The 26250-nt window shown below is 43.5% G+C and overlaps 3 protein-coding genes and 2 non-coding genes across 5 annotated transcripts in view; all 5 read left to right on the top strand.

The window, feature by feature from the left end:
* Positions 1 to 1081: 1081 nt before the first annotated feature.
* Positions 1082 to 6566, top strand: RPL23 (ribosomal protein L23). Its single transcript, XM_007942012.2, has 5 exons — positions 1082 to 1094; positions 1684 to 1767; positions 2070 to 2198; positions 6208 to 6321; positions 6484 to 6566. The coding sequence occupies exons 1-5, from the start codon at positions 1082 to 1084 to the stop codon at positions 6564 to 6566; spliced, it is 423 nt and encodes a 140-aa protein (XP_007940203.1).
* On the top strand, positions 1797 to 1935 carry LOC122150083. Its single transcript, XR_006163479.1, has one exon. It is a non-coding gene; the product is annotated as a small nucleolar RNA SNORA21 (small nucleolar RNA).
* Positions 6567 to 8333: 1767 nt separating the features above from the next.
* Positions 8334 to 11786, top strand: CUNH17orf98 (chromosome unknown C17orf98 homolog). Its single transcript, XM_007942011.1, has 3 exons — positions 8334 to 8540; positions 10685 to 10784; positions 11629 to 11786. The coding sequence occupies exons 1-3, from the start codon at positions 8334 to 8336 to the stop codon at positions 11784 to 11786; spliced, it is 465 nt and encodes a 154-aa protein (XP_007940202.1).
* A 967-nt stretch (positions 11787 to 12753) lies between these two features.
* Positions 12754 to 12825, top strand: TRNAC-GCA. The gene has a single exon. It is a non-coding gene; the product is annotated as a tRNA-Cys (tRNA).
* A 5614-nt stretch (positions 12826 to 18439) lies between these two features.
* CWC25 (CWC25 spliceosome associated protein homolog) overlaps positions 18440 to 26250 on the top strand; it is a 39303-nt gene continuing 31492 nt past the window's right edge. The window contains exons 1-2 of the mRNA XM_007942010.2: positions 18440 to 18457; positions 24654 to 24826. Of these exons, the coding sequence (XP_007940201.1) occupies positions 18440 to 18457; positions 24654 to 24826 (191 nt within the window). The remainder of the gene's footprint in view (positions 18458 to 24653; positions 24827 to 26250) is intronic.

Below are 26250 nucleotides of genomic sequence, written 5' to 3'. Positions count from 1 at the left end.
AGAGAGAGTGAAATCAATGTAAAATTAGCCATTTTAAAGTGTACAAGCTAGTGGCATTTAGCACATCACAATGTTGTCCAACCACCACCTTTATTAGCTCCAAAGCATTTTCATCACTTCAAAATAAAATCCCATACTCATTATACAGTTGCTCCCCTCTTCTTCCACCAGGCCCTACCAAGCATCAGTCCGCTGTCTCTGTGGATTTACCTAATCTGCATATTTTACAAAAAAGGAGTCTTTTTGCTGTTGAGTTATAAAAGTTCTTTATACCTTATGGACACTAGATCCTTACCAGTATATGATTTGCATGTATTTTCTCCTATTCTTTCTTGATAACGTCCTTTGATGCACAAAATTTTTTAATTTTGATTAAGTCTGTTTTTTCTTTTGTTGCTTGTGCTTTTGTTCTCTAAGAACCCATCGCCAAATCCAAGATCATCACCATTTATCCTTGTTTTCTCCTAAGAGTATTACAGTTTTAGCTCTTATATTTAGATCTTTGATCCATTTCGAGTTCACGTTATGGATTTTCACTCTTATTCTAGAAGCAATAGTAACCATCGGAGAATTTTAAGGAACCAATACAGTGTTACATTTTTAAAAAATTATTCCTGGCCACTCTATGAAGAGTGAATGGAGGTGGAGCGTTACAATAGCACTTGTCAACTTTAAAACATTCTAATGAAATTGCTTAGAGTTCTCCCTCCTGCGCCCTATTCTCCGAGCACATAACTTGTTTTAATCACTCTGAATCTCTAGTGTCTGGAGAAGTGCAAAAGCGGTTGTTGGATGAATTAAGAAAGCAATGTTATTCTCTCTCAACTACTTCCGAGCTCGTAGAGGAGGTCTCACACGAACCTCAACCGTTTCCAAACTTCTCAAACCTTCCACCACCCACAATCCAGCGAGCTTTCAGGCCGAGGTCCAGGTACTTAATACGTAATAAAACAGCGCCCTGAGCAAAGAGGCGGGCTTAAAAAGCCGTGGGTCACGTGATAGTAGAGTGGGTGGGATTTAAAAGTTCATATCCCAATGTCCTTTGTATCTACTTCCTTTCTGTCCTTTTCCGGCGTTCAAGATGTCGAAGCGAGGTGAGGTTTCGGCTTTGGGGAATCCTCCACCATCTATCACACGGTGGTTACTGGTGTCGCTGGGATCGACGGCTCTGGGCAGCTGGGGCATTCCGCTCTCCTTGGGGCTGAAGAGGGAGTTGAGGCCCCGCGGTAGCACCTGGGAGGGCCGCCGAAAGTGGCGCGGGGCGGGGGGCGAGGCGTTGTGAAATGTTGACCTAGCAGGATTCCGACATGATTCTAGACCGAACACGGCACGATCGCCATGCACATAGTGCTGAAGTAATGGGGCTTAAGTTCAACTCTCTTAACTCTTAGATCGGGCAGCGTGTGGTGTATCCCGCCTTACTGGCGGGAGTATGTGGTGCAAGGTTGTAGGAAGAATTCAGTTTTCCATGTCCCATAATTTTGACTAAAACAGTGTGTTAAGATTAGGCTAGTTGTCATGAAAGTCAGGTGGCACATAGGAGGGGGGCTAGATAGAGCTTATCTAAAGTGTACTTGTATGCGTGGATTTATAGCTTGAGAGTGTGAGGGCAAGTCTTAATCACGTCTTGACAGTAACCTCTTTAGCCCGCTTCCCTTCCCTTCCCTTCCTCTTCCTTCACAGGACGTGGTGGGTCCTCTGGTGCAAAATTCCGTATTTCTCTGGGTCTTCCAGTAGGAGCCGTGATCAACTGTGCTGACAACACAGGTGAGGTCTTGGACATGTTCGTTGCATTCACCCTTTTAAAAGCACTCATTGGGTCTTTTGCCAGTGACCCACTGAGCCGTCAAGAAAGGGGAGAATAAAAAAAACACTGCTTTTGGGTGAAGCGGCAACATGTTGTGTTGTTTAGCTTCAATCGGTGGTGTGACAAAGTATTCCACCTTGTAGACTGGACTGTGCTCAGGTGGAGAGGCTTTCTACTGGGTCTTGGGAAAGTGTTACATAGGTGGGACTGTGTAATAGGCACTGGGGAAGAAAACTGGATTTTTGTTTATATCCTTTTATAGGAGCCAAAAATTTGTATATCATCTCTGTGAAGGGGATCAAGGGACGACTGAACAGACTTCCTGCTGCTGGTGTGGGTGACATGGTGATGGCCACGGTCAAGAAAGGAAAACCAGAGCTCAGAAAGAAGGGTGAGTAAAGAGACTTGAATGTTCTTCATGTGGTAGACGGTGGAGGACTTCTCCCCTTATTGGAAAGTGAAACACCTTTAAAATTTATAGTTCACTTTTTTAATTGATACTTCCCCACCAACCCACAGATAGCTCTCAATCTAGGTGGTTTTCTTTGATATTTGTCCTTAGAAAGTTAAAATTCCATGAGAACAGATCTTTATTGCTTGTTTCTTGGCTACGAAACTCACTACCCTTGAGTTGGTTCTGACTCATAGCGACCCCTCCTTGGGTTTCTGAAGTCGTATCACTACGAAAGTAGATTGTCCAGTCTTCCTTCCAAGGAGTCGCTGGTGGGTTTGAACCACCAGCCTTCTGGTTAGAAGTCAAGTGCCTTAGGCACTATGCTACCAGAGCTCCTCCTTAACACCTGTTGTTGTTGTTGTTATTTGCCGTTGAGTAGCGACCCCTCCTTGGGTTTCCTAGGCAGTATCACTACGGAAGTAGGATTGCCCAACCTTCCTTCCGAGGAGTGGCTGGTGGGTTTGAACCGCCAGCCTTCTGGTTAGCAGTCAAGTGCTTAGGCACTATGCTACCAGAGCTCCTCCTTAACACCTAGTGGGTGCTTAATAAATAAATAAAAATAAACATATATATATATTTTTTTTTTGATTGGTAGAAGGCTTAGAACTAAGTGAAAGCACAGCTGTGAGCTGTATTACCACAGGCGAGTTTCCTTTTCTGAGATTACTGATACTTCAAGTAGTTGTGAGGTTCACATGGTGAACAACTGAGAGAATGGAGACTGTTTGACACGTTGTAAATACAAAATAACATGCTATTCTGTTTTAAAATAACTTCTTTTATGTATGAGATTATCTCAAGATTATGGCTTGAAGGTTTTGTGCCTCGTTTAGTCTGTCTCTCTGACCTGGAATATCTTGCTGTACAGAGAAGTCCTAATTGACATACAGGACAAAAGTGACTGGTCACAGCTATGTATTGTAATTACTCCTTTTATGCCCCCCTCCCTGCAGTGTTTAGCCTTTTGGTTGGAAATCGTAGTTCATTGACATTTAGTGTCCTGTTGAGGGCTAAGCAGGTAAGAAGTAAGTAGCATTGGAAGAGTCGATATGTTGGTGCGGATGAGGATGCAGCAGGGAGAGGTTTTTCTCTTACAGAACACTTGCTGGGTCTGATCAGTGGCCTGGGGAGCTGTCAGAGAAGGGCAAAGCAAACAACCATTGCTTTATAGGTGAGATAGCAGCGGATTGTATTTACTGTTCAATCAATCAGTCGTAGGACAGATTGTGGTTTTAAAACGTAACTTGTGGAATTCCAATCTGTTAATGTCTTTGGTTTCTGCTAAATGAGTATATCCCTTCACCTTAAGTAGAAAAGGCATAGCAATGTGGAGAGGGTGGGACTGACTGGAAGGCCAGAAACCTGGATTTCTGTGGCCTGCTTAATGGACCTAGATGGCTTTGTGAGAATTAAAAGGATTATAAGTAAATGAGAATCCAACAGAGGAGGCTCTTGGTAAATATTAGTTACTTCCCATTCAGTATGTATCCCCTGGTAAAAAACATGATCAGTCTATCAACAGAATGGATTTCTAAAATGTCATGTGTACATACAATGTAGTATTACTTAGCCTCCAGAAGGAATGAAGTTCTGATACATGCTACAACATGAATAAGCCTCAAAAACATGGCTAAATGAAATAAGCCAGGCACAAAATGGTGTATTCTACTTAATATCTGTTTTCTACCATAAGCAAATTCTGGGAGACAGAAAACAAGTTGCCAGGGGCTGTGTGCAGGGTGGGTGGGTGGAGTTGGAGAATGAGTAAGTTAATGGGTACAGAGTTTGGGGTGATGGAAAGATTTGGAGATACTGGTAATCATTACATAGCACTGTGAATGTATTGAATGCCACTGAGTTACACAGTTGGAATTACACAATCAGAAATGGTAATTTCTGACGTGTATATTTTACTGTGATTTCTTTAAAATCAAAAAAATTTCATCATATGGTCTACTTACATAGATACTTCTTGCTTAATACTTGCCTCAAGGATAGCTAGGATCCGTGTCCTCATAAAAAATTCTGTTAATGCAGTACCCTGCTCACGAATGTATGTACAGCCCATAGACAAACCAACCTCTGGAGTGCCTATTAAATTAAAAATTCAAGGTATATACGGTGGCTAATACTAACAAACAGGTGCTGCTTTGCATTACGCATCAAAATATTAACTAATACTGTATTATGTTAAAAGTTGGTGCATCTGGAAGTGTTTGTTTTTTATACACAGAAAGGTACACTATGTACTAGGACAAACATTTGACTAACATTAGATACGAACTGTAAGTACCTGTTCCATTTTACATACAAATTCAACTTAAACGAGACTCGGAAACAGAACTCAGTCATAATCCAGGGGCTGCCTGTATTTCCACTATCTGATCTTGAGTGTGAGATACAACTGTTCTTACTTCACAAGAGGAAAACTTGCACTTCCAAAGATTAACTTGCTCAAAGTCTCACAAGTTAGTATTAATGAGGCTTTGAACCCAGGCATGTGTAAGTCTAAAGTAGTTCCTTCGAGTGTTATAGTCTACTGCATTATTTTTTAAGGAATAATCTGCTTATAATGATGATATTTGAAGGTCTGGAAAAGTGTCCTGTTCACTTTAGTGAAGGTAGTTTAAAAGTTACTTTATGACAGATATGGCTCATTAAATCCTATAAACTTGTAATCTGAAGTAATTTTAAGCATACAGTACACCTCTAAGTCTTTGTAAGCATTTTAAAATGTAACATAAGTTTATTGAATTTAATTTTTATTGTTTAATTACACACAAAATTATTGTGAATTTCAGTTGTCCAACTTAGACCTCCAAAAGATGATCAGTTAATATTTTGTTCTTTTTTTTTGTTTTGTTTATATGCAAAAAGTGAGCTGGTGAACTCTTTCCTGTATAAATGTCACCATTACCATCGTACAGCCTGCTCTTCAAAAATATGATTGTCCTACATATAAAACTACAGGCATAGATTACCATTTTAATGGTTACACAGGATCCGTTGTATAACTGCCGCAGAATATTTAGGTTAGTTCCACATTTGTGCTCTATTTAAAACATAACCGCATACACGTCCTTGTACATACACATTTGTTTAATTCCAGCAAATTCTCAGAAACAGTTATTTTTGGTTAATGTGTATATGCTTTTTTGCGGTTTTTGGTGTACACTGGGATGAAATACTGCATAAACCAGAAACAAACCCACTGCCATTGAGTTGATTCTGACTCATAGCAACTCTGTAGGACCGGGTAGAATTGCCCTATAGGGTTTCCAAGTCTGTAAATATTTACTGCTACATTTTTCTTCCAAGGGCAGACCTTGGGTTCAAACCACTGACCTCTTGGCTTTCAGCCAACTGCTTTAACCACTGTGCCATCAGGGCTCCAAGAATATTGCCTAAACCAGGCCAAACCAAACTCACTGCTGTCCAGTCAAATCGATTTGACTCATAGCATTCCCTTCTGGGGTTTCCAAGAAAGTATATCTACAGAAGTAGATCACCCAGTCTTCCTTCTGAAGAGTGGCTGGTGGGTTTGAACCACCAGCTTTCTGGTTAGGGGTCAAATGCCTTAGACAATACACCACCAGAGCTCCTGGGATATTGGCCAGTGAAGGGTTAATTGCTGTACTTGTTGAGTCTGGGTGCATCCCTAGTTGAGCATGAATAGCAGCCACCTGTTAAGTGAAATGGGCAAGATTTCATGCTATTATGTTGCAAATTACCCTCCCAGAAGAGTTTTATACTTCAGGAAAATGCAGACAATTTGGACTTAGGTGAGTAGAGTCTTTCTTTAAGAAGTGATTTGATGCTTGCACTGTCTCATGTACTTTTTAGAAGAGGGAAATGGATGTTGAGGAGCCAATCACGGTGTAAACGGCTTTTGTAGTGGCACAGGGACTTGACAGGTTAATGACTGCTGCCTTTTGCCCCCTCTCAGTACATCCAGCCGTGGTAATACGACAACGAAAGTCATACCGGAGAAAAGATGGTGTGTTCCTTTATTTTGAAGATAACGCAGGGGTCATAGTAAACAATAAAGGCGAGATGAAAGGTAAGAAAGCAGTGCCCATTGTTCCTTAGGTTTCGGGTGGTTTGATGACTCTCGGGTCTATTAGTACAGGCAAAGGACCGGACCCTCTGGCTTACCTGTCGGTCCCCACCACCACCACCCCCGTTTTTTTTTTTTTTTTGGTTTTTTTTTTTTTTAATGCAGGTTCAGCCATTACTGGACCAGTTGCGAAGGAGTGTGCAGACTTGTGGCCTCGGATTGCATCCAATGCTGGCAGCATTGCATGAAACTCCAGTGTGTTTGTAAAAATAAAACACCCCATTAAAAATTATTTGTACCTAGTGCTTGCCTTTCTGTTCATTTCTACATTATACTTGAACCCACCTAGACCTTGCTTATTAAATCCCTAAAATAAAATAATAGATAGTAAATACTGCTTGATGAAAGGTAACCAAGTACCCTACAGTTGGGCAGTTGAGAGAGACGGCTGTGTAGGGTCAGATCCTGGGAAAGGAATAATGTGACTTGGAGCCAGGTGTGTATATAGACACTTCAACCAACCAACCAAAAAAAACCCAACACTGTATCAAGTCAGTTCTGACTCATAGTGACCTCCATTGGGTTTCCAAGGTAGTAAATCTTTATGGAAGTAGATTGCCTTGTCTTCCTTCTACAGAGTGACTGGTGAGTTTGAACCACCAACCTTCTGTTCAGCAGTCAAATGCCTTAGGCCCTATACAACCAGAGCTCCTTCCATATACACATTAGCAGTTACAAATTTTCTTTGGTGTGTAAATATTTGTAAAACCTAACACATGATTGCCATGTAAATCCCGCAGGATGACTATAATTTATCCCTCAAACCCTACTTTGAAAATGAAGAGAGGTATACCTTCACAATAGGCATAAACCCTGAGAAACAAGGTGGATGGTCACCCAATTGTGTTTAGTTTTTCAACATTGTTCACAAACCATAAATTCACGGGCTTGGGAAAAATGGTTCACAATAACACCACTGATTCATGGTGACATCCCATGCGTCAGAACTGTGCTCCATTTGGCAATGGCTGGTAATTTCAGTAGATCACACCTTCCTAGGTGCTTCCTGTTGTTGCCTGCTGTGGCAGTCGACCAAATTCAGTGACCTTTCAGAGGTAGTATCACTACAGAAGTAGATTAACCAACCTTTCTTCCAAGGAGTGGCTGGTGGGTTTGAACCCCCGGCACATAACAACAACAACAACATCACTACGGAAGTAGGATTGCCCAACCTTCCTTCCGAGGAGTGGCTGGTGGGTTTGAACCCCCGGCACATAACAACAACAACAACATCACTACGGAAGTAGGATTGCCCAACCTTCCTTCCGAGGAGTGGCTGGTGGGTTTGAACCGCCAGCTGTCTGGTTAGCAGCCAAGTGTCTTAGCCACTATGCTACCAGATGCTCCGTAGCCACCTGTAAGTAGCTAAGTATGTTAGCCCTTTGCACACACACACACACACACACATGAAGGAAAAATGTGCAACATATCAAACTGCTAGGACGTTATTTTTAAAGAATACAAGGTGATGGAAGAGTTACAGGGTGGGGAGTATTGCAAGTAGATGCCTGAATTGTTCTGGCACTACCACAACCTGAATTTGGGAGTCTGAGCTTTCACTTCCAGCTCTGTAAAATGAGAACTAGAAGTGGATATTGTCTGAACTGGTCCATTCTGAACACAACCTTTCAAGGGAACTGAGTTGGGGAGAAGGGAAAGAACACCATCTTGTTGATCTTAAAGAACTTTGAGAGATGAGCAAGATTACATTGAAACTCAGTTCCTTCCTCTCCCGCTTCAATCTAATTTTAGCACAGTTGGTCTCCTGGTCGTCCCTAACCTCAGAGTCCCCCACTGGCCAACCAGAGGTGGTGAGAACAATACCATTTGTGTCGCTGGTGTCGGAACAATGGCACCACGTAACTGTTACGTGAGGCCACTGTGGGCAGGTTCAGAGGGACTCCCGCCCAGACCCCTCAGTCCCACCAGAAAGACCTCGGGTTGTCATGGTTGGGATGGCGCACTCGTGCGAGTGCCCTCTACGGCTGGAAAAGGGCTTCATCTTGGATGGGGTGGCCGTGAGCAGCATGGCTCGCACCTATGAGCGCACGAGGCCCAAGCTCTGGTCTGCGATCCCGCCGTACAACGCGCAGCAGGATTGCCACGCCCGCCGCTACTTCCAGAGCCACGTGGTTCCGCCCATTTTGCGGAAAACTGAACAGGTAGAGGAGTGCGGGAGGACCTTGTTCTCCGTCCTCAGAGGCTGGTTCTCGTGGTGGGGCTGATTTCCAGTAATGAAGTCCCCATGTTCAGCCGTCTCACTCCAGCGCCCTCACCACGAGGGAGGCTCCCGCATCCCCAGCCCCTCAGATTTCCTACTGAAACCCCATTGCTGGAGGAGGAAAGTGCTGGTGATGAGCGGGACCTCAATGAGCTCACAGATTCACCTTCCACCCCTAAATTTGATCATCTTATTTGTGTTTGTTCCGGGCTGTGAAACCCACTGCCATCGAGTCCATTCCGACTCATGTTATTGTTAGGTGCCGTCGAGTCGGACCGACTCATAGCGACCCCTCCTTGGGTTTCCGAGGCAGCATCACTACGGAAGTAGATTGCCCCATCTTCCTTCCGAGGAGTGAGCCTTCTGGTTAGCAGTCAAAAGCCTTGGGCACTATGCTACCAGAGCTCCGACTCATAGTGACCCTATAAGTATGAGTAGAACTGCCCTGTAGGGTTTCTAAGGCTGTAAAGCTTTACAAAAGGAAGCAGACTATTCTCTCGCTGTCCCGCGGAGGGGCTGGTAGGTTCGAACAGCCCATCTTTTGGTTGCCAGCCTAATGCATTTAGCCACAGCGCCACAAGAACCAGGAGGTCACATTAAAACCCATCTCTCCCATACCGATCAGTTTCATTGTCCTTTGTGAAGTCACTGACCCGCCCTTGCGGGTGACCTCCTCCTGTAGATTCCTCTAAATAACGCGAAAACCTCTGTGATGTCACTGAACAGTCCAGTGACCTGATTTGACCCGCCAGTCCTGGCCCTTCCGCTGTGTGACGTAATAGTTACAAGAACGTTCTCAGTCTCTTCCCTTGTCTGGGGGGCTTCATGCAGCTGCCTCAGTTTAACCCCAGGCCTTTACCTCAGGGTGTTGGACCACTCCCTATCTGAGTATTTCCACAAGATCAAAGATTATGAGACTATTGGCTGATGATTCCAATTTTTTTTCCCAACACTTTTGCCTCCAGTATTGTGTGTTTATGTATATAACTATAAGGAGCCCTAGGGGTGCAAATTGTTAAGTGATCAACTGCTAACCAAAACGTTGGTGGTTGGTAGCCAACCAGCCATTCCTCCCAGAGAAAGACCTGGTGATCTGTTTCCATAGAGATTGTTGTTGTTATATGCCACCGAGTAGGTTTCTAAGGCAGTATCCCATCTTCCCATCTTTCTTCCAAGGAGTGGCTGGTGGGTTTGAACTGCCAGCCTTCTGGTGAGAAGTCAAGTGCCTTAGGCACGAGGCTACCAGGGGTCCCATAGAGATTGGAGCCAAGAATATGCTATGGGGCAGTTCTACCCTGTCACATGGGGTGGGTGTGAGTAGAATTCAGCTTTGGATATTGGCACTTAATAACCACATATACATGTATCTCAACGGTGTGCGGAAGCAATGGGGGCTTATGAGGGTGGTTCGCAGACAAATCTTGGGATGTTTTGTGGTCCTGGGAGTTTGTGTGTGTGCACTACATGTATGTGAACACAATCTGTGTGTGCCACACTTACATATACTTGCTGTCTACTCAGGTAACTTATGACAAAAGAGCCAGAGTCTGGGAAAATACAGAAGAACTTGAATATTTAAAAACTTCAAAATAATATGATGTACACACTCTTAAGAATTGTTATGTTTAATTTCATAAGCATTCTTTAATCTGCACAACCACCATTTGTGGTATTGTTTTTGTTTAAATAGATATGATATTTATTTTATTTACAGTGCCATACTCGTTAGCTGAACTGCCTCATTTAAGTTTCACCACAATCCTTATTTTATTAATGAAGAAACTGAGGCCTAGAAAAGCTGTATAATTTGCCCAGGAAAATTACAATTTGCCTGGTTTATTAGTGCCAGTGTTGGAATTGGTACCCAGACTGTCTGACAACAGAGACTGAACCTTTAACTACCTATGGCTTCTCTGTGAGTAGGACATAGGTCAATATATCAGTATATTTTAATCTAGGTAGCCCAGTTTCCCCAGGCTAAGACCTCCTCCCCACCCACCCCACCCCCAAGTCCCAAAGGAGTTTGCTCTGTGCACCTCTTATCACCAAGGCTGACCTCTTCCATGTCTTCTCTCTCACCCTCAGGATCACGGCGGTACAGGAAGGGACGGCTGGATAGTAGATTACTTTCACATCTTTGGACCAGGACAGAGATACCTCAACAGGAGAAACTGGGCAGGGGCAGGCAAGTGCCCCTAACTTTCCAGCCTCCCCAAGGTCCCACCTAGGAGGAGTGGTGTGCATTCCATGGTCCAGAGAGAGCAGATGAGCCATAGAGAGGCATGATTAGAGGGAAGAGGCCCAGGGACTTGCATTCTCCAACTTTTTTTCTCAGCCATGAGAAGACAGTGTCACAGTGCTCCCTAATATGGCACTATTGATCACCTACTCTGTGTCAGGTGTTTTTCACCTTCCCAGTTTCCCCGTGTTACAGCTGGGGAACGTGAAGTGTCGTGAATTCACAGGATTTTCTAAGACGGCTGAGCTGGGATTCCAATTCCACTCTTTCCAACTCCAATGCCGGCCGATATTCCATTCATTACTCCATGAGCAGGCTGTGTGCTCATTTTCAGGCCTGATTTAGCAGCAAGGACAAAGGGAAAGTAGAGATGTTCTTCTGACAGGATGAGTCCTCCTCCCACCTCAACTCCACCACCCTTCTGCAGCATCGCTAGTCACACGCTTCTTGGCATCATTTGGCTAAATTGATCTCATTAATTTTGTCCAGATAGGTCAGAGGCAAGGGTGAGGTTTTCTTAGTTCTCCTGGGAGCAGGGCAAGTTCTGCAAGCCCAGAACATCCTGGCTCCTTCTACCCCAGCCATTCACCCTCCTCCTGCAACTATTTATTCCTGGTACAGGGTTTGGTTTCTAGGAAGTCTTCTGCTTCCTTGACCTCACCAGCCCTTGACTTTTCAGTCAAGAGGCTCAGAACATTTGAGGATGATGGGTCGGCATCCCACACTGGCCCCTTGGGAAGGTAAGAAGGGGGCTGAATGCAGACTCAGTCTTCTGTCTCTGCCCCCAAAGGGCATTCCTTCCAGCAGGTGACCGGACATAACCACTACAATACAGATCTGAAACTGTTCAAGGGGTTCAATGGTCAATTTGGCTACCGCCGGAACACCCCAGCGCTCCGCCAGCACACATCTGTCTTTGGAGAAGTCACTAAATTTCCACTCTTCTAACAATGTCTCTTCTCTTCACAGCCCTCAAGTTGAATTTCTAAGACATATGTTTAGATGAACTCTCAATGTTATTTTATATAAAAGTGTTATTTGTGCTTCCAAGTGTGCAGTTTCTTCCCTGATGTTGAGGGTGAAGACTAAGCTAATTTCTCCATCCCATGGAGATGAAGTGAGAGGAATAAGGGCTTCCTGAGCCTATGTCCTTACACTGCATGCCAGGGACTGAGAGGCTTGGAGAGGCCTCTGCTCTCTCCTACATTATGACAAGAAGAAATAACGCTGCTCAGCCCTCAACTAAGCACTTCCCAGGTCTCAGCAGGGCCCCAGGTCAGAAACTGGCTACTGTTTCCATCAAGAATAAAGCAAACAGGAGCTCTGGCAGCATAGTGCCTAAGGCACTTGACTGCTAACCAGAAGGCTGGCGGTTCAAACCCACCAGCCACTCCTCAGAAGGAAGGATACTGCCTCAGAAACACAAGGAGGGGTTGCTGTGAATCGGGTCTGACTGGATGGCAAACAATAACACCTGCAGGGATTGGCAACGGCTGCCCTAAAGAGGATTTCCTAATAGGATCATCCTATCCAAAATGACTGACATCTTCCTTTTCCTTTTCATCCTAAATTCATCAGAAGACGGGGGGCGGGGGGATAACATCTAGGGGTGCTATTTAGCACAGGGATTCTGACACAGTGATACTGTGCTTGGGGGCAGTGGGGGACTGTGGAATGGAATCTCTCTCTATGAGAGTTTGCTTTTCAGCTAGTTTCCAGGATGTCACTTTCCAGGATGTCACTTTTCAAGTGCCCCCACCCAGTTTATTGGTGGCCAGGAGAGAAGCCAAGCAGATGATGGATTCAAAAGAAGGTGGAGCTTTAGAACACAAGCTTGCCAGAGTTCTACTGTGGGTGGAACCTGATTGTATTGAGTCACTATAAATGGACAAAGAAAAGGTCCCTGATAGGCCTTGGGGGTATAGCTCAGGGGTAGAGCATTTGACTGCAGATCAAGAGGTCCCTGGTTCAAATCCGGGTGCCCCCTTCCAAGTACCCTTTTGTCCTTAAGTAAGGGTGGATACTTCTCTAGCCACAATATCAGTGAAACAGACAAGAATTTCAACTCATTCTTGTCCTGAACTAGTTCTCCACACATTCCAAATGATCCAAATGACAGGCTTCTTAGATTGCCCATTCCCCTTGGCCCCACCCTCAAGGCTGCAATTAAGACAAACCAAAAAAGCAAACAAACAGAACCACTGCCATCAAGATCATCCTGACTTATATTGACCCTATAGAGCGGAGCAGAACAGCACTATAGGGTTTTTAAGGCTGTAAATCTTTACAGAAGCAGATCGCCACATCTTTCTCCTGCTGAATGGCTGATGGGTTCTATCAACCATTTGCTTAGCACCTGAATGCTTTAACCCATACATCACCAAAGCCCTTCACATCTGAGGTGGAAATGCAAATTATTAGCAGGGGTCAAACTGGAACAAACTAGTTGGAAGCCATGGTATTTCTGCCTCATCTGAAGAGCATTAGAAACTTGTCCCTTTTGTCCCTGTGTAATCCCATTTATAAGACTGAGGCACTTTCTTCTGAGTGGGTTAGTGTATGGTCAGAATTCTACAAACTGAATGGATACTCTGGCTACTTTAAGCAGAAAATGAATCTACTGGAAGTATAGTGGCCACTCACATAGTTGATTAGGTTAGAGAACCTAACTCAGAAAGTAGGAACTATGAAAGCTAGTAGAGCAGGGAAATTTAGTGCAAGTCTTGAAGCTGAGGCCAATGTCTTAATCACCAAAGCGAGTTTCTACTTTTTTTTTATATAGCATCCCCCAAGTCCCTTGATTAACCACTTTGTTAGATTATCTTGCAGGGAAATACCAAATGTTCCAGGAAACTAAGGCTGGAATGGTAAACTAGAACCAGTCTAACCAGATCAGACCAGTTTTGGCCCATGGACATGCTCATTGGGGGAAAACACAGAACCAGATGACTCGGAACCACCACTACCTCCCACTCTGCCTAAGCCCATTAGCTGATGACAGAAAGTCAGTGTAACCTATCCAGCAGGAGTGCACTGCATTAAAAACTGACTGTCTCTTTAAACTGAGGCAAAGGAAATTTTAGCCAAACACCAGCCAATTCGCACCCAAATTCCTAGAACTGATGTGAATATGTATAGCTCCCTCTTCTTGAACCCTATAAAATTTATAACTTAACATCTACTTGGGAAGTCAGATCTGGGTAAGTGCCCTGGCTCTTTGTATTGCTGCTCTTCAATAAAACTATTTTCTTTTTCCTCAAAGTCCATTGTGACATGTCTCTTGGCTTTACAGCATACCAGGAAGTGCCCCATTTGTGATGTGTCTCTTGGCTTTACAGTGCACCAGGAAGGGCCCCATTTGTGATGTGTCTCGGCTTTACAGTGCACCAGGAAGGGCCCCATTTGGTCCAGCAACAGTCTCATCCCCCAAAGTCTGATTCCATGAGTCAGGCGTAGGGCCCAGGAATCTGTAGTGTTAAGAAGACCATCGAGATTCAATTATAGGTAGTTCTCACTTTGAGGTCACATTTTGAGAAGCACTAGTGAAAGGAAATCTGTCAGTGTGGTTCTTACAGTTTTCATTTTCTCTACTGAAAGGAAAAGAAAAGGAGTCTTGGTGGCACAAAGGTTAAAGCTCTGTGACCATTTGCACCTACCCAGCAGCTTTGTCACATGGGGTCACCATGAGTCAAAATCAACTCAAGAGCTGCTACCAACAGCTACTCAAAAATAACTCTGTCCTGTCTTCAAATATTTTCCACCACAAAGTTGTAGCACCTTTTCCTAATCTTTGGTGCCAATCAGAATGGACCCCTGGAAGAGAAGTTACTATGGACATGAACAACATGTTGTTGTTGTTGTTATGTGCCGTGGAGCATAGTAGATAGAATTATTGAACATCTTAACAATCTGACATCATATGAAAAGCTTTACAAACATTATTTAATTCCCCTAACAACCCTGCACAGTAGGTAGCATAATATCTATATTACAGATGAGAAAAAGTCCTCAGGTTATATCACTAACATATATGATAGAATTGAGAGTCAAAGCCATTGTCTTTTCAAGTATACAGCCTTCTTTATTACTATATTAGTATTAACATTATATTAATGATCACTACTGTTCCTAGGAGGTCAGGTTTCAAGGAAACATCTTGGTCAACTTTTGACACAGTCCTTTTAAGAATCCATGCACGCATAACATACTACACAAAAAACATTGTTCCACCTCCTACTTTGGTGAGTAGTGACTGGGATCTTAAAGGCTTGCAAGCAGCCATCTAGATGCAATGATGGGTCTCTCCTCGTCCAGAGCAAAGCATAAAGAAAACCAAAGATTCATGGAAACAATTAGCCTTCATGACTGGTACACCGTGCAATCCTCAGCCAATACAACTATGAGACCAGAAGAACTAGATGGTGCCCAGTTACCACTGTCAACCACTTGGAGGGGGATATATGTAGGAGATCCTGGATAGAGAGGGAGAACAATGTGGAACAAAACTCAAAATCATTTGGAAAAAAAAGAGGGACCAGTTTTGCTGGTCTGATAGAGCTGGTAGAACCACTGAGACTGTGGCCCCTAGCTGCCCTTCAGGTCTGGAATTGAACCCACACCTGTGGTTTCCAGCCAAACAAAAGACAGGCATATTAGTTGAACACGTACCAGAGGTAGATACACTCCTTGGAGAGAACAATCATGGGAAAAAGAAGGGCTGTTTATGCACAGGGAGACAGTTCAAGGGGTAGGAGTGCATAGAGGGATGAACACAGGGAAGAGGTAACTATTGGGAGGAAATGAGAGGGGAGCTATTGCATTGGAGTAAATTGTGGTCAATGTCATGAGACAACGTGTGTGTGAACTGCCTTATGGAAAGTGAATTTGCTCTGTAAACCCAAATCACAGTTAAAAGAAAAAAATGCATGCATGCACACAGACAACAAAGATAACCCTTTTGTACACACAGTACTGCATTGTCAGTGATGGCAAAACATTGATCTACGGGTGAATGAATGGGTGGAAAGGATGGGTGGAATGATTAGGTATGTCTATGCAGGGGAGAGTGTGTCCATGACCATGTATAGTGTTGGCAGACAATGTTCGTATTTATGTACAAGTGTATTTGCATGTTGTGTAAGAATTTCTGGGTATATAGTAGAGTGGACAAGAGACAAGGTTGTAGTCACTTCTTGGCCACAGCCCACTACCCAGAAGAAGGAAGTAGTTGGACCTGTGGGCTTGGGGCCATGGTCGCAGGGCAACATCAAGCTCAATTGACACAACATACTACACAAAAACATTGTTCCACACCCTACTTTGGAAAGTAGCAACTGGGATCTTAAAAGCTTGCAACTGGCCATCTAGAAGCAACAATGGATCTCTTCTCATCCAGAGCAAAGAAGAATGAAGAAAATCAAAGATGCATGGAAACAATTAGTCCAAGCAACTGGTACACATGTGATCCTCAGCCTATATGACTATGAGACCAGAAGAACTAGATGGTAACCAGCTACCACTGTCAATCACTCAGAGGGTGAGCTTTGTAGGAGATCCTGGATAGAGTGGGAGAATAATGGGGAACAAAACTCAAAATCATTAAAAAAAAAAAGGACCACATTTGTTGGTCTGATAGAGTCTAGTGCAACCCCTGAGACTATGGTCCCTAGCTGCCCTTCAGGTCTGGAATTGAACCCATTCCTGTGGCTTCCAGCCAAACAAAAGACAGGGATATGAGCTGAACATTTACATTAGGTAGATTCACTCCTCAGAGAGAACAATCATGGGAGAATAGAAGGGCTGTCTATGCATAGGGAGACAACTTGGGAGGCAGGAGTGCATGGAGGGAAGGACACAGGGAAGAGGTAATTATGGGAAGGAAGTGGGAGGGGAGTTGTTGCATTGTGGGACATTACAGTCAATGTCATGAGACAAAGTGTGTATGAACTGCTGTATGGAATATGAATTTACTCTGTAAACTTTCACCCAAATCATAATAAAATGTATACAAACAAATTAAAAAGAATGTATGCATGCATACATCTATACACCATTCATTTAGTAACACTTTATTGAGCAACTCCTATGTGCCAGAAACTGTACCAGGCATAAGAGCACAAAGGTGAACAAAGGACAAAGGTCTCTACTGTTATGGAATGCACAGGGATATAAACAAATGTACAGGCACATAATAGGAGAGGGAGCTCTGGTGATGTAGTGCCTAAGGCATTTGACTGCTAACCAGAAAGCTGGCTGTTCAAACCTACCAGCCACTCTTCAGAAGGAAGATTGGGCAATCTACCTCCCTAGAAATACCACCTCGGAAACCCAAGGAGGGGTTGCTATGAGTCAGAACCAACACAACAGCAGTGAAATTTTTTTTTTTTTAATAGTATGAGAAGACCTAAGATAGAAACTAAGAGGATGAAGAGGAACAAAAGTGTACCCTGAGAAGGGTCCAGAAAAATAAAAAGACATTCTGGAGAGTGATAGGGAGAAGTCAAGGGAAAAATGTTTCAATAAAGAGGCATTGGTCATCAATATCAAAGGCTAAGTGGTGTCAAGATGAGGATGTAATATGTCTATGTGGATTTTAATACAAGGGATTACTGATAATCATGGGGAGAATTGGTGAGTGGAAGAATGAAGATGGAGTGGAAGCAGGACCTGGGTGGAGATAATTTGGTTTGACCTGGTTAAATTTGGTTAAGAAGGACAAAGGAGGGCAGAAGGTGAGGGAAATACTTTTTTTTTTTTTTTTAAAGAATACAGTCAGCATCTTTAAAATGATTAGGTCAAAGAACCAATATGGAGAGAGACTTAAAGATACAGGAGAGAAGGAGGAATCGAGCAATAGGAAGTCTCCTCTGAGAATATGAGGGATGGGATCTAGAGCAAAGATGAGCCTTTGGTCCTTAGGAGGGACCTCTATTCCATTGTAACCAGAAAGAAAGGAAATGGCGGAAACTGTCAGATCCTACAGTTTTGGTGTATAGAAGATAATTGCATTTCGGTCTGACGGCTTCTATTTATCTTCGAAAAGAGGCCTGAAGTAAGGTGGTTAGCCGAGGGTCGCGGTTTAAGGACAGCCACTTTGGAGAACTGAAGTGTGGGAATGTGGAAGGTTACAGGTGGGTAGGTGGCCTCGGCTGGTCCACACTGGTGTCTAGCTTGGGAGACGCTGAGTAGACTTGGAGAAAGACTCATGGTGTACAGTCACCGCAACAGAACCGCGGGGAAAGCCCCACCACACTTGTAACTGAACATAGCTGTAGCATTTGAACAGTTCAGGAGATCAGCTAAAGTACTAACCGTAGAAAGCTAAAATATAACCACAGAAATAGCAACATTAAGGCCTCAAACTTTGCGGAAACTACTCTGACGTCACCCTGACGTAATACGACGACGAGTACTAAACGCCATCGTTTCGCGACGCCGACGCGGCAATATGACGCGCTCGGAAGTGGTCTGTTGGTGAGAGTAGCGGCCGGTGGTCTCTTGGCTCAGACTCGGGGAGATCGTTTTTGAACTGTTCTCTACATTTCCTCTCGATCGTTCTTAATTGTTCCGGTTCCGCGTTGTGAAGCAAAGTCTCCACCGTCATGGGGGGCGGAGACCTGGTAAGTGAAGGAAGGCCTGGGAACTGAGGCCAGAGACCTACTGGGACTGGGGTCCAGCATTGGCTGGGAGTGGGAGACTATGGCAATAGACTTTGCTTTTGATGAGAAGGGACTATGGCCCCGGAGGCAGAGACGGAATCCTAGGGCCTCAGAGGGACCGCCTCTCGGTTAGCGATACACTTGAATCAGGTGTGCGAGTTGTGTCGCGAACTACGGCAGGCGGTTGTGTGTTTGTTGGGGGCGGGGGCAGGGGAGAAGGTGATGGAATTCCCAGCTGGAAATTCTGAGAATGCCGAGGAGGGTGGCGGTTGAAACTATTACTTGAAAACGAGGTAGATACCGAGGCCTTATCATGTAGGCACTGTTTTATATGTCTTGTCTTGGGCCGCATCTCTCTAACTCAGCTAGGAGTTCAGAGTATGTCCTGGGCTGTGTAGCAAGAGTGGCTTGTCCTTGTCTCTTCAGCTTCTGTTTCCTGGAGATCTCCAAATGGCTTAGTTTCTGTCTTTCGCTATCTCTGCTTGCTTAATCCGTTCCTTTTATATTTTGTAAGAGACTGACTCAAGACATACCCTCTACTAATCCTGCCTCACTAACATAGCAAAGACAACCCATTCCTGAGTGTAATTTTAACCACAGACATAGAGGTTAGGATTTATAACATATTTTTGAAGGATATAATTCAATCAATAACAACCCCCTGCAAGTAGTTGCCTTCCCAGACACCTGAGCACTCGACTTGACTTCTGGCTGAGTTCATTCCTCTTCTACCATCCAGGAGTATCTTTTGAGTATACCCCAAAGTTTAGACTCAAGACAGTAGGCCCACAGAGAGATTCAGGTTCTCTCTCTACTTAAATTTCCCCTTCTGAATTCTAGTTTCCTATCTGAGCATTTGCCCTATAGCTTCAATTTTTATCATTAAAAAAAAAAAAAAGAGTGGCTTGTCCCCCATCCTCCCAGACCTTGAGCTATGCTCTGGAGTCCACTTTAAGCCTGAAGGGATCTTTTTATTTTTATTTTTTTTATTTTTTTAGGATTTGGGTGAAGATTTACAGAGTAAATTCACTTTTCATACAGCAGTTCACATATACTTTGTCTCATGTCATTGACCAAAATTTACAATGCAGCAGCTCCCCTCCCACTTCCTCCCCATAGTTACCTCCTCCCAGTGTCCATCCCTTCATACTCTTCTGCACCCTGAGTTATCTCCCTGTGCATAAGCAGCCGTTCCTTCTCCCATGATTGTTCTCTCCAGGGCGTGTGTCTACTTGAGGTAAATGTTTAACTCACTTGCCTGTACTTTGTTTGGCTGGAAACCACAGTTGTGGGTTCAATTCCAGACCTGAAGGGCAACTAGGGGCCATAGTCTCAGTGGTTACACCAGGCTCTATTGGACCAGCAAACCTGGTCCCCACCTGAAGGGATCTTTTTCATATCCACCTTTCTTATGGCCATTTGTCATTCAGTGATTTGTCATGTATCATGATTTGTTGTGACAGAGCTTTCTTCTGAATTTATAATGCTTAATATAAATTATGTGGCAATTTCTCATAAACTATATAGCTTATTTGTAGGGGGCTAAGACCCCCGTAGGAGCTCTGGTAGCATAGTGCCTAAGGCGCTTGACTGCTAACCAGAAAGCTAGCGGTTCAAACCCACTCCTCAGAAGGAAGGTTGAACAATCTACTTCTGTAGTGATACTGCCTCAGAAACCCAAGGAGGGGTCGCTATGAGTAGGGTCTGACTCGACGGCACATAACAACAACAACAAGACCTTTGTTGGAGCTCTGGTGGTGTAGTGGTTAAGGCGTTGCCTGCTATTCAAAATATCATTTGTTCAAACCCACCAGCCACATCACTGGAAGAAAGATGGGGCGGTCTGCATCCATAAAGATTTACAGCCTTGGAAACCAAATGAGGGTCGCTATGAGTCAGAAGTGACTTGATGGCAGTGAGTTTTGTTTTGTTTGTGCAGTGGTTAAGCGCTCGACCCCTAACCTTGCTGGTTTGAACACGCCAGCCCCCTCTATGGGAGAAAGATGTGGCAGCCTGCCCCCATAAAGATAATAGTCTTGGAAACTGTATGGGACAGTTCTATTCTGTCATATAAGGTTGAGTTCAGTCGACTCAACAGCAATGGATAAGGCCCATATGGGGTACTTGTGCCCACAAGAGTGTGGTGCAAGATCAGGAAAATGCTAACCTGAAAGTGGAGCTAACTGAATTAGCAAATAGATCTATTTAGCCATCTGTTCAGTTATTTGCTCTACTAAAGCACAACTTAAAATGAGAGTAAACATTTGCAAACATCCATTAATAATCAGAATGTGAAATGTACAAAGTATTAATCTAAGAAAATTGGAAGTTGTCAAAAATGAAATGAAATGCATAAAGATCAATATCATATGCATTAGTGAGCTGAAACGGACTAGTATTGGACAAACATGGTCTACTAGCCAGAAATGACAAATTGAATTGGACAAACATGGTGTACTAGGCCAGGAATGACAAATTGAAGAGGAATGGTGTCTGTGTTCATTGTCAAACAGAACATTTCAAGATCTATCCTAAAGTACATTGCTGTCAATGATAGGATAATATCCCTACCCCTCTAAGGTGGACTGATTATATGATAATTACTCAAATTTGTGCACTAATCACTAATGCCAAAGATGAAGAAATTGAAGATTTTTACCAACTTTTGCAGTTTGAGGTTGATCAAACATGCAATCAAGATGCATTGATAATTACTGTGATTGGAATGTGAAAGTTGGCAACAAAGAAGGAGGATCTGTAGCTGGAAAATATGGCCTTAGTGGTATTCAGAAACACCAGAGATCACATAATAGAATTTTGCAAGACCAAAGACTTAATTCATTGCAAATACTTTTTTCTTTCAACAACATAAATAACATTTGTATACATGGACCTCACTGGATGGAATACATATGAATCAAATCAACTACATCTGTGGAAAGAGAAAGGAGCGTTGGTGGTACAGTGGCTAAAGCATATGGCTGTAATCAAAAGGTTGGTAGTTCAACCTCCAAGAGTAGCTAAAGTGAATGGCAGAAATGATGACGTAAAAGAGCTGGAGATTTCAGAGGTCAGCTTGAGAAGACAAGGTATTATAGTGAACTTTACAAAGACTTGGAGTTAGAAAACCAAAAGGGAAGAACAGCTTGGCATTTCTCAAGCTGAAAAAACTTAAGAAAAATTCGGGACTCGAGTTCAATATTGAAGATTTCTGTGGGCAAAATATTTAATGATGCAGGAACCATCAAAAGAATATGGAATACACAAAGTCACCATACCAAAAAGAATTGATTGACGTTTATTCATTTCAGGGGCAGCATATGATCAAGAACCAATGGTACTGAAGGAAGAAGTCCAAGCTGCACTGAAAACATTGGTGGAAAACCAGGCTCCAGGAATTGATGGAATACCAATAGAGATGTTTCAACAAATGAGTGCAATGCTGGATGTCCTCATTCATTTATGCTAAGAAATTTGGAAGGCTACCTGGCCAACCGACTGGAAGAGATTCATATTTGTGCCCGTTCCAAATACAGGTGCTTCAAAAGAATGCAGACATTATTGTAATAGGGATTACACCTTAACAGAAAGAAAATGAAAATCCTCATGACTGGACTAATAAGCAACATCATGATAAACAGAGAAGAGATTGAAATTGTCAAGGATTTCATTTTACTTGGATCTACAATCAATGCCCATGGATGCAGCAGTCAAGAAACTAAATGTTGTATTGCACTGGACAAATCTGCTGCAAAACACCTTTTTGAAGTGTTAAAAAGCAAAGATATCCCTTTGAGGACTCAGGTGCATCTGACCCAAGCCATGGTATATTCAGTCGCTTCATATGTGTGTGAAAGCTGGATAATGAATAAGGAGACCAAAGAAGGATTAATATATTTGAATTATGGTATTGGCAAAGAATATTGAATATGCTATGGACTGCCAGAAGAATGAATAAATCTGTTTTGGAAGAAGTACAGCTAGAATCTTTCTTAGAAGTAAGAACGGCCAGACTTCATCTTACGTACGTACTTTGAACATGTTATCAGGAGGGTCCAGTGCATGCAGAAGGACATGCTTGATAAAGCAGAGGATCAGTGAACAAGAGGAAGACTCTCAACAAGATAGATTGACGGAGTCGCTGCAACAGTAAGCTCAACTGTAGTAAGGGTTGTGAGGATGTCACATGCCTGGGCAGTGTTTTGTTCTGTTGTACACAGGGTCATTATGTATGGGAACTGACTCCATGGCACCTAACAAAAACAAAGCTTGTCAGGTATTATCACCTAGAGTGAGTTTGAAGACTCCATTAAGATTTGTCTAATTTAGTGTTTTTTTCATTGCAACTGTATTTAGGGACCAACCCAAACCCACTGCCATTGAGTCGATTCTAGCTTGTAGCAAGCCTATTGGACAGAGTAGAATGTTCCCATAGGGTTTCCAAGGCTGTAAATCTTTACAGAAGTATACTGCCACATCTACTTCCCCAGAAGCAGTTGGTGGGTTCGAAGCGCTAACTTTTTGGTATGCAACTGAGCACTGTAATCATTGTACCACCATGGCTCCTCCAATTTAGGGACAAGAAAGCTGTAATCCAGGATTTCTCAACCCCAGCACTATTGACATTTTAGGCTGGATAATTCCTTGTTATGTGTTTATGTGGGTGGGTGGTGGGGGAAGTGATTTCCATGTACAGTAGTATGTTTAGCTGCATCCCAGTCCTCTAGCCACTAGATGGATTCTGTTATCATCTTGCTCCCCCAGTTGTGACAAGTGAAAATGTCTCCAGTCATTGTCAAATGCCTTAGGGGACAAAAATGCCCATGATTGAGGACCACTGCTGTAATCTGTTTAATGAGGGCATGATCCATGTTAAGGGTATATTAACCTGAGCATGGAATTGCCAGATTTAGCCCCTTCTTCCCCACAACAAAACAAAAAGAGCAAAGGGTGAGAGAAAAAGGAAGGTATAGGTCAAGGTAGAGGGAGAAAGGGAAGGATCAGGAGGACAGAGAGAGATGGAGAAGAAGGAGAGAAGGAAGGACAGAAGAGTGGACCAGATGTGGGGAAGGAAGGACAAGAAAAGAGAGAGAAGATGACAAGGGCTCTCTCGATGGTCATCTGGTTCCAGGTACCTTGTGGTCATTATGTAGACTTCTTAGCTGGCCTCCTGGTCTGCAGTCTTGGCCCTCTCCGATCCCTTCTTCACATGATACCCAATCATGCCACTCACCTTCATATGACTGTTCAATGTTTCCTACTGTTCAGCAGGATGATGTCCAACACTGTAACATGGCTTATAAGGCCCTTAATCTATTCCTTTCTTAGTTGGCTTCATTTTGTGCCCCTTCCATCTCAACTTGCACTCCATCTCCCATCACACTGAATTACTTGTTTTATGTTGTTTCTCACCACTGGGTCCACAGTTGTATGTGCTGTTCCCTCTATTTAGAAATCTACCCTCTACTCTTCCCTTCCCACATCATTGGCCTAACTTATAATCATTCTTAGATGTTATTCCCTCCAGGAAACCTTCCCTTATTGGAAAACTGAATTAAAGCAGTAGCTGATGGGGAGGAGGCAAAGGAGAAGCATTCCTTGAGGATGAAAGGTAGATCAGTACCAAGGAGAGCTACCTGGTTAGGGAAGAGACATTCAAGGCAATGGTACAGTCAAGGTTGAAAGAGGTACTGTGTGGGATTGTAAACTATGCAAGTTTAGGACAGGCTAAGCGGATTCAAGGAAAAGAAGGTTGTGTTCATAATAGTGAATGTCCAGTGCCAAAGGTGCTTTGAGTTCTGCTGCCTTTCAGAATATATACCTTCCTACCTCCCTGCCCCATTTCTCCTGTGTAGTCATCATCAACCCCCACCTCAGAGGCATGGCCAGTCAGACTCTTATGCTTTCAAAGTCAAAAGTTTTTGCAGGGAATGCAGGAAAGACTTGTTCTATTTTGAAGCTTTATGTACTTGAATAAAAACGTCTCAGATTTTTATGAGAGATTATCGGGTGTAAATCATGCCATTGTTAACAACTTCTTGTCCTTAGCATGCCTGCCCTAGCATGAATGGGGTAGTGACATGGGTGAGGCAGAGCCAGTTACACTCACCACCCACCCACTCCTAAAGCATTTTCTTCCTCCTTGCATTTACCACAGAATCTGAAGAAGAGCTGGCATCCACAGACCCTCCGCAATGTGGAGAAAGTGTGGAAGGCCGAGCAGAAGCATGAGGCTGAAAGAAAGAAGATTGAGGAGCTTCAGCGGGAGCTGCGAGAAGAGAGGGCCCGGGAAGAGATGCAGCGCTATGCAGAGGATGTTGGGGCTGTCAAGTAAGTCAGGATCTGAGGGGCAGTGGGGCAGTTTGGGCCAGAGGTGTCCTGGTATATAGGTAGTTGAAGGACTGGCCTGCAGGTACATCATCCTACTTATCCCATTGCAGCAGGACTGAGTGGTTAAGAGTATGGCCTTTGGACTCAGACTGACTTGGGTGTAAGTCTGGCTTTGCATATACTAGCTGTGTAAGTGGGAGCAAGTTTGGGAGCCTTGATTCCCTCTTAGAACCATGGAGTACTCATACCTAACTCCTTAAAGTTTGTGGAGGATCAAATAACACATAAAGGACTTGATATAGGCCAAGCCCATCGTCAGTGATTGACCAATAACTGTGATTGCAGGTGTCTTAGAACCCAGGCTGTCTCTTCTCAGCCTCTCAGTATGTGTGGGTGACTCAGTGCTGCTTTGTGTTTGTTTGTATATTGCAGGCTTATTTTAGGGGACAGTGAAGTTCCATGGAAGGAGGTGTGAGATGTAGATTTTACTGACGGTGTCTGTCAGTAAAAGCTTTGTGACTGAACAACTCCACTCAGTTTTACGCTGCTTTGGTTTCCTCTCCTACGATTTAGAGATTGCTGTTGTCATTAGTTGCCATTGAGTCAGTTTCAACTCACAGACATGCCCCATAGGGTTTTCAGGGCTGTGACCTTTCAGAAGCAGATTGCCAGGGGCCTGTCTTCCAAGGCACATCTGAGTGAGTTTAAATCAAACATTTCTGCCGATAGTTGTGTGCTCAGTCATTTGCGACAATTAAGGACTCCATTGACTTAGGGGTAGCAGATAATAATCATCCTACCCATCTCATAAAAGGAGGTGGCAGTAAATATATTCCAAGAAAATAAACAGCATAAAATATGCAGTGCATTCCTAAATCAGAATTAAACACAAAACAACAGATAGACTACAATTGAGTAATTCCTCTTGTTAATGCTCTCATAGGCAGGTAGTCAGGGTAGTGTATGGGACATTTTCCCCATTAAATATGTGAGGGCTTTTCTATTTATTTATTTGTGATTTGGGTGAAAATTTACAGAGCAAATTCACTTTCCATACAGCAGTTCATAATAGACTTTGTCTAATGACATTGACCACAATTCACGACAATGCAACAGCTCCCCTCCCACTTCCTTCTGACAGTCACCTCTTCCCTGTGTCCATACCTCCATGCACCCGTGCCCCCTGAGCTATTCTCTGTGCACAAGCAACCTTTCTTTCTCCCATGATTTTTCTCTCCAAGGAGTATATTTACCTCAGAGAAATGTTCAACTCATATGCCTCTCGTTTGTTTGGCTGGAAGCCACAGATATGGGTTCAATTCCAGACCTGAAGGTCAGCTAGGGGCCATAGTCCCAGTGGTTCCACCAGGCTCTATCAGACTAGCAAACCTGGTCCAAGGGCTTTTCTTTTTATTTATTTATTT

This window comes from Orycteropus afer, unplaced genomic scaffold (assembly GCF_000298275.1).
Source record: "Orycteropus afer afer isolate SDZICR_OR568_19922 unplaced genomic scaffold, OryAfe1.0 scaffold00085, whole genome shotgun sequence".
Lineage (NCBI taxonomy): Eukaryota > Metazoa > Chordata > Mammalia > Tubulidentata > Orycteropodidae > Orycteropus > Orycteropus afer.
This window is presented reverse-complemented; position numbering and strand designations above follow the sequence as displayed.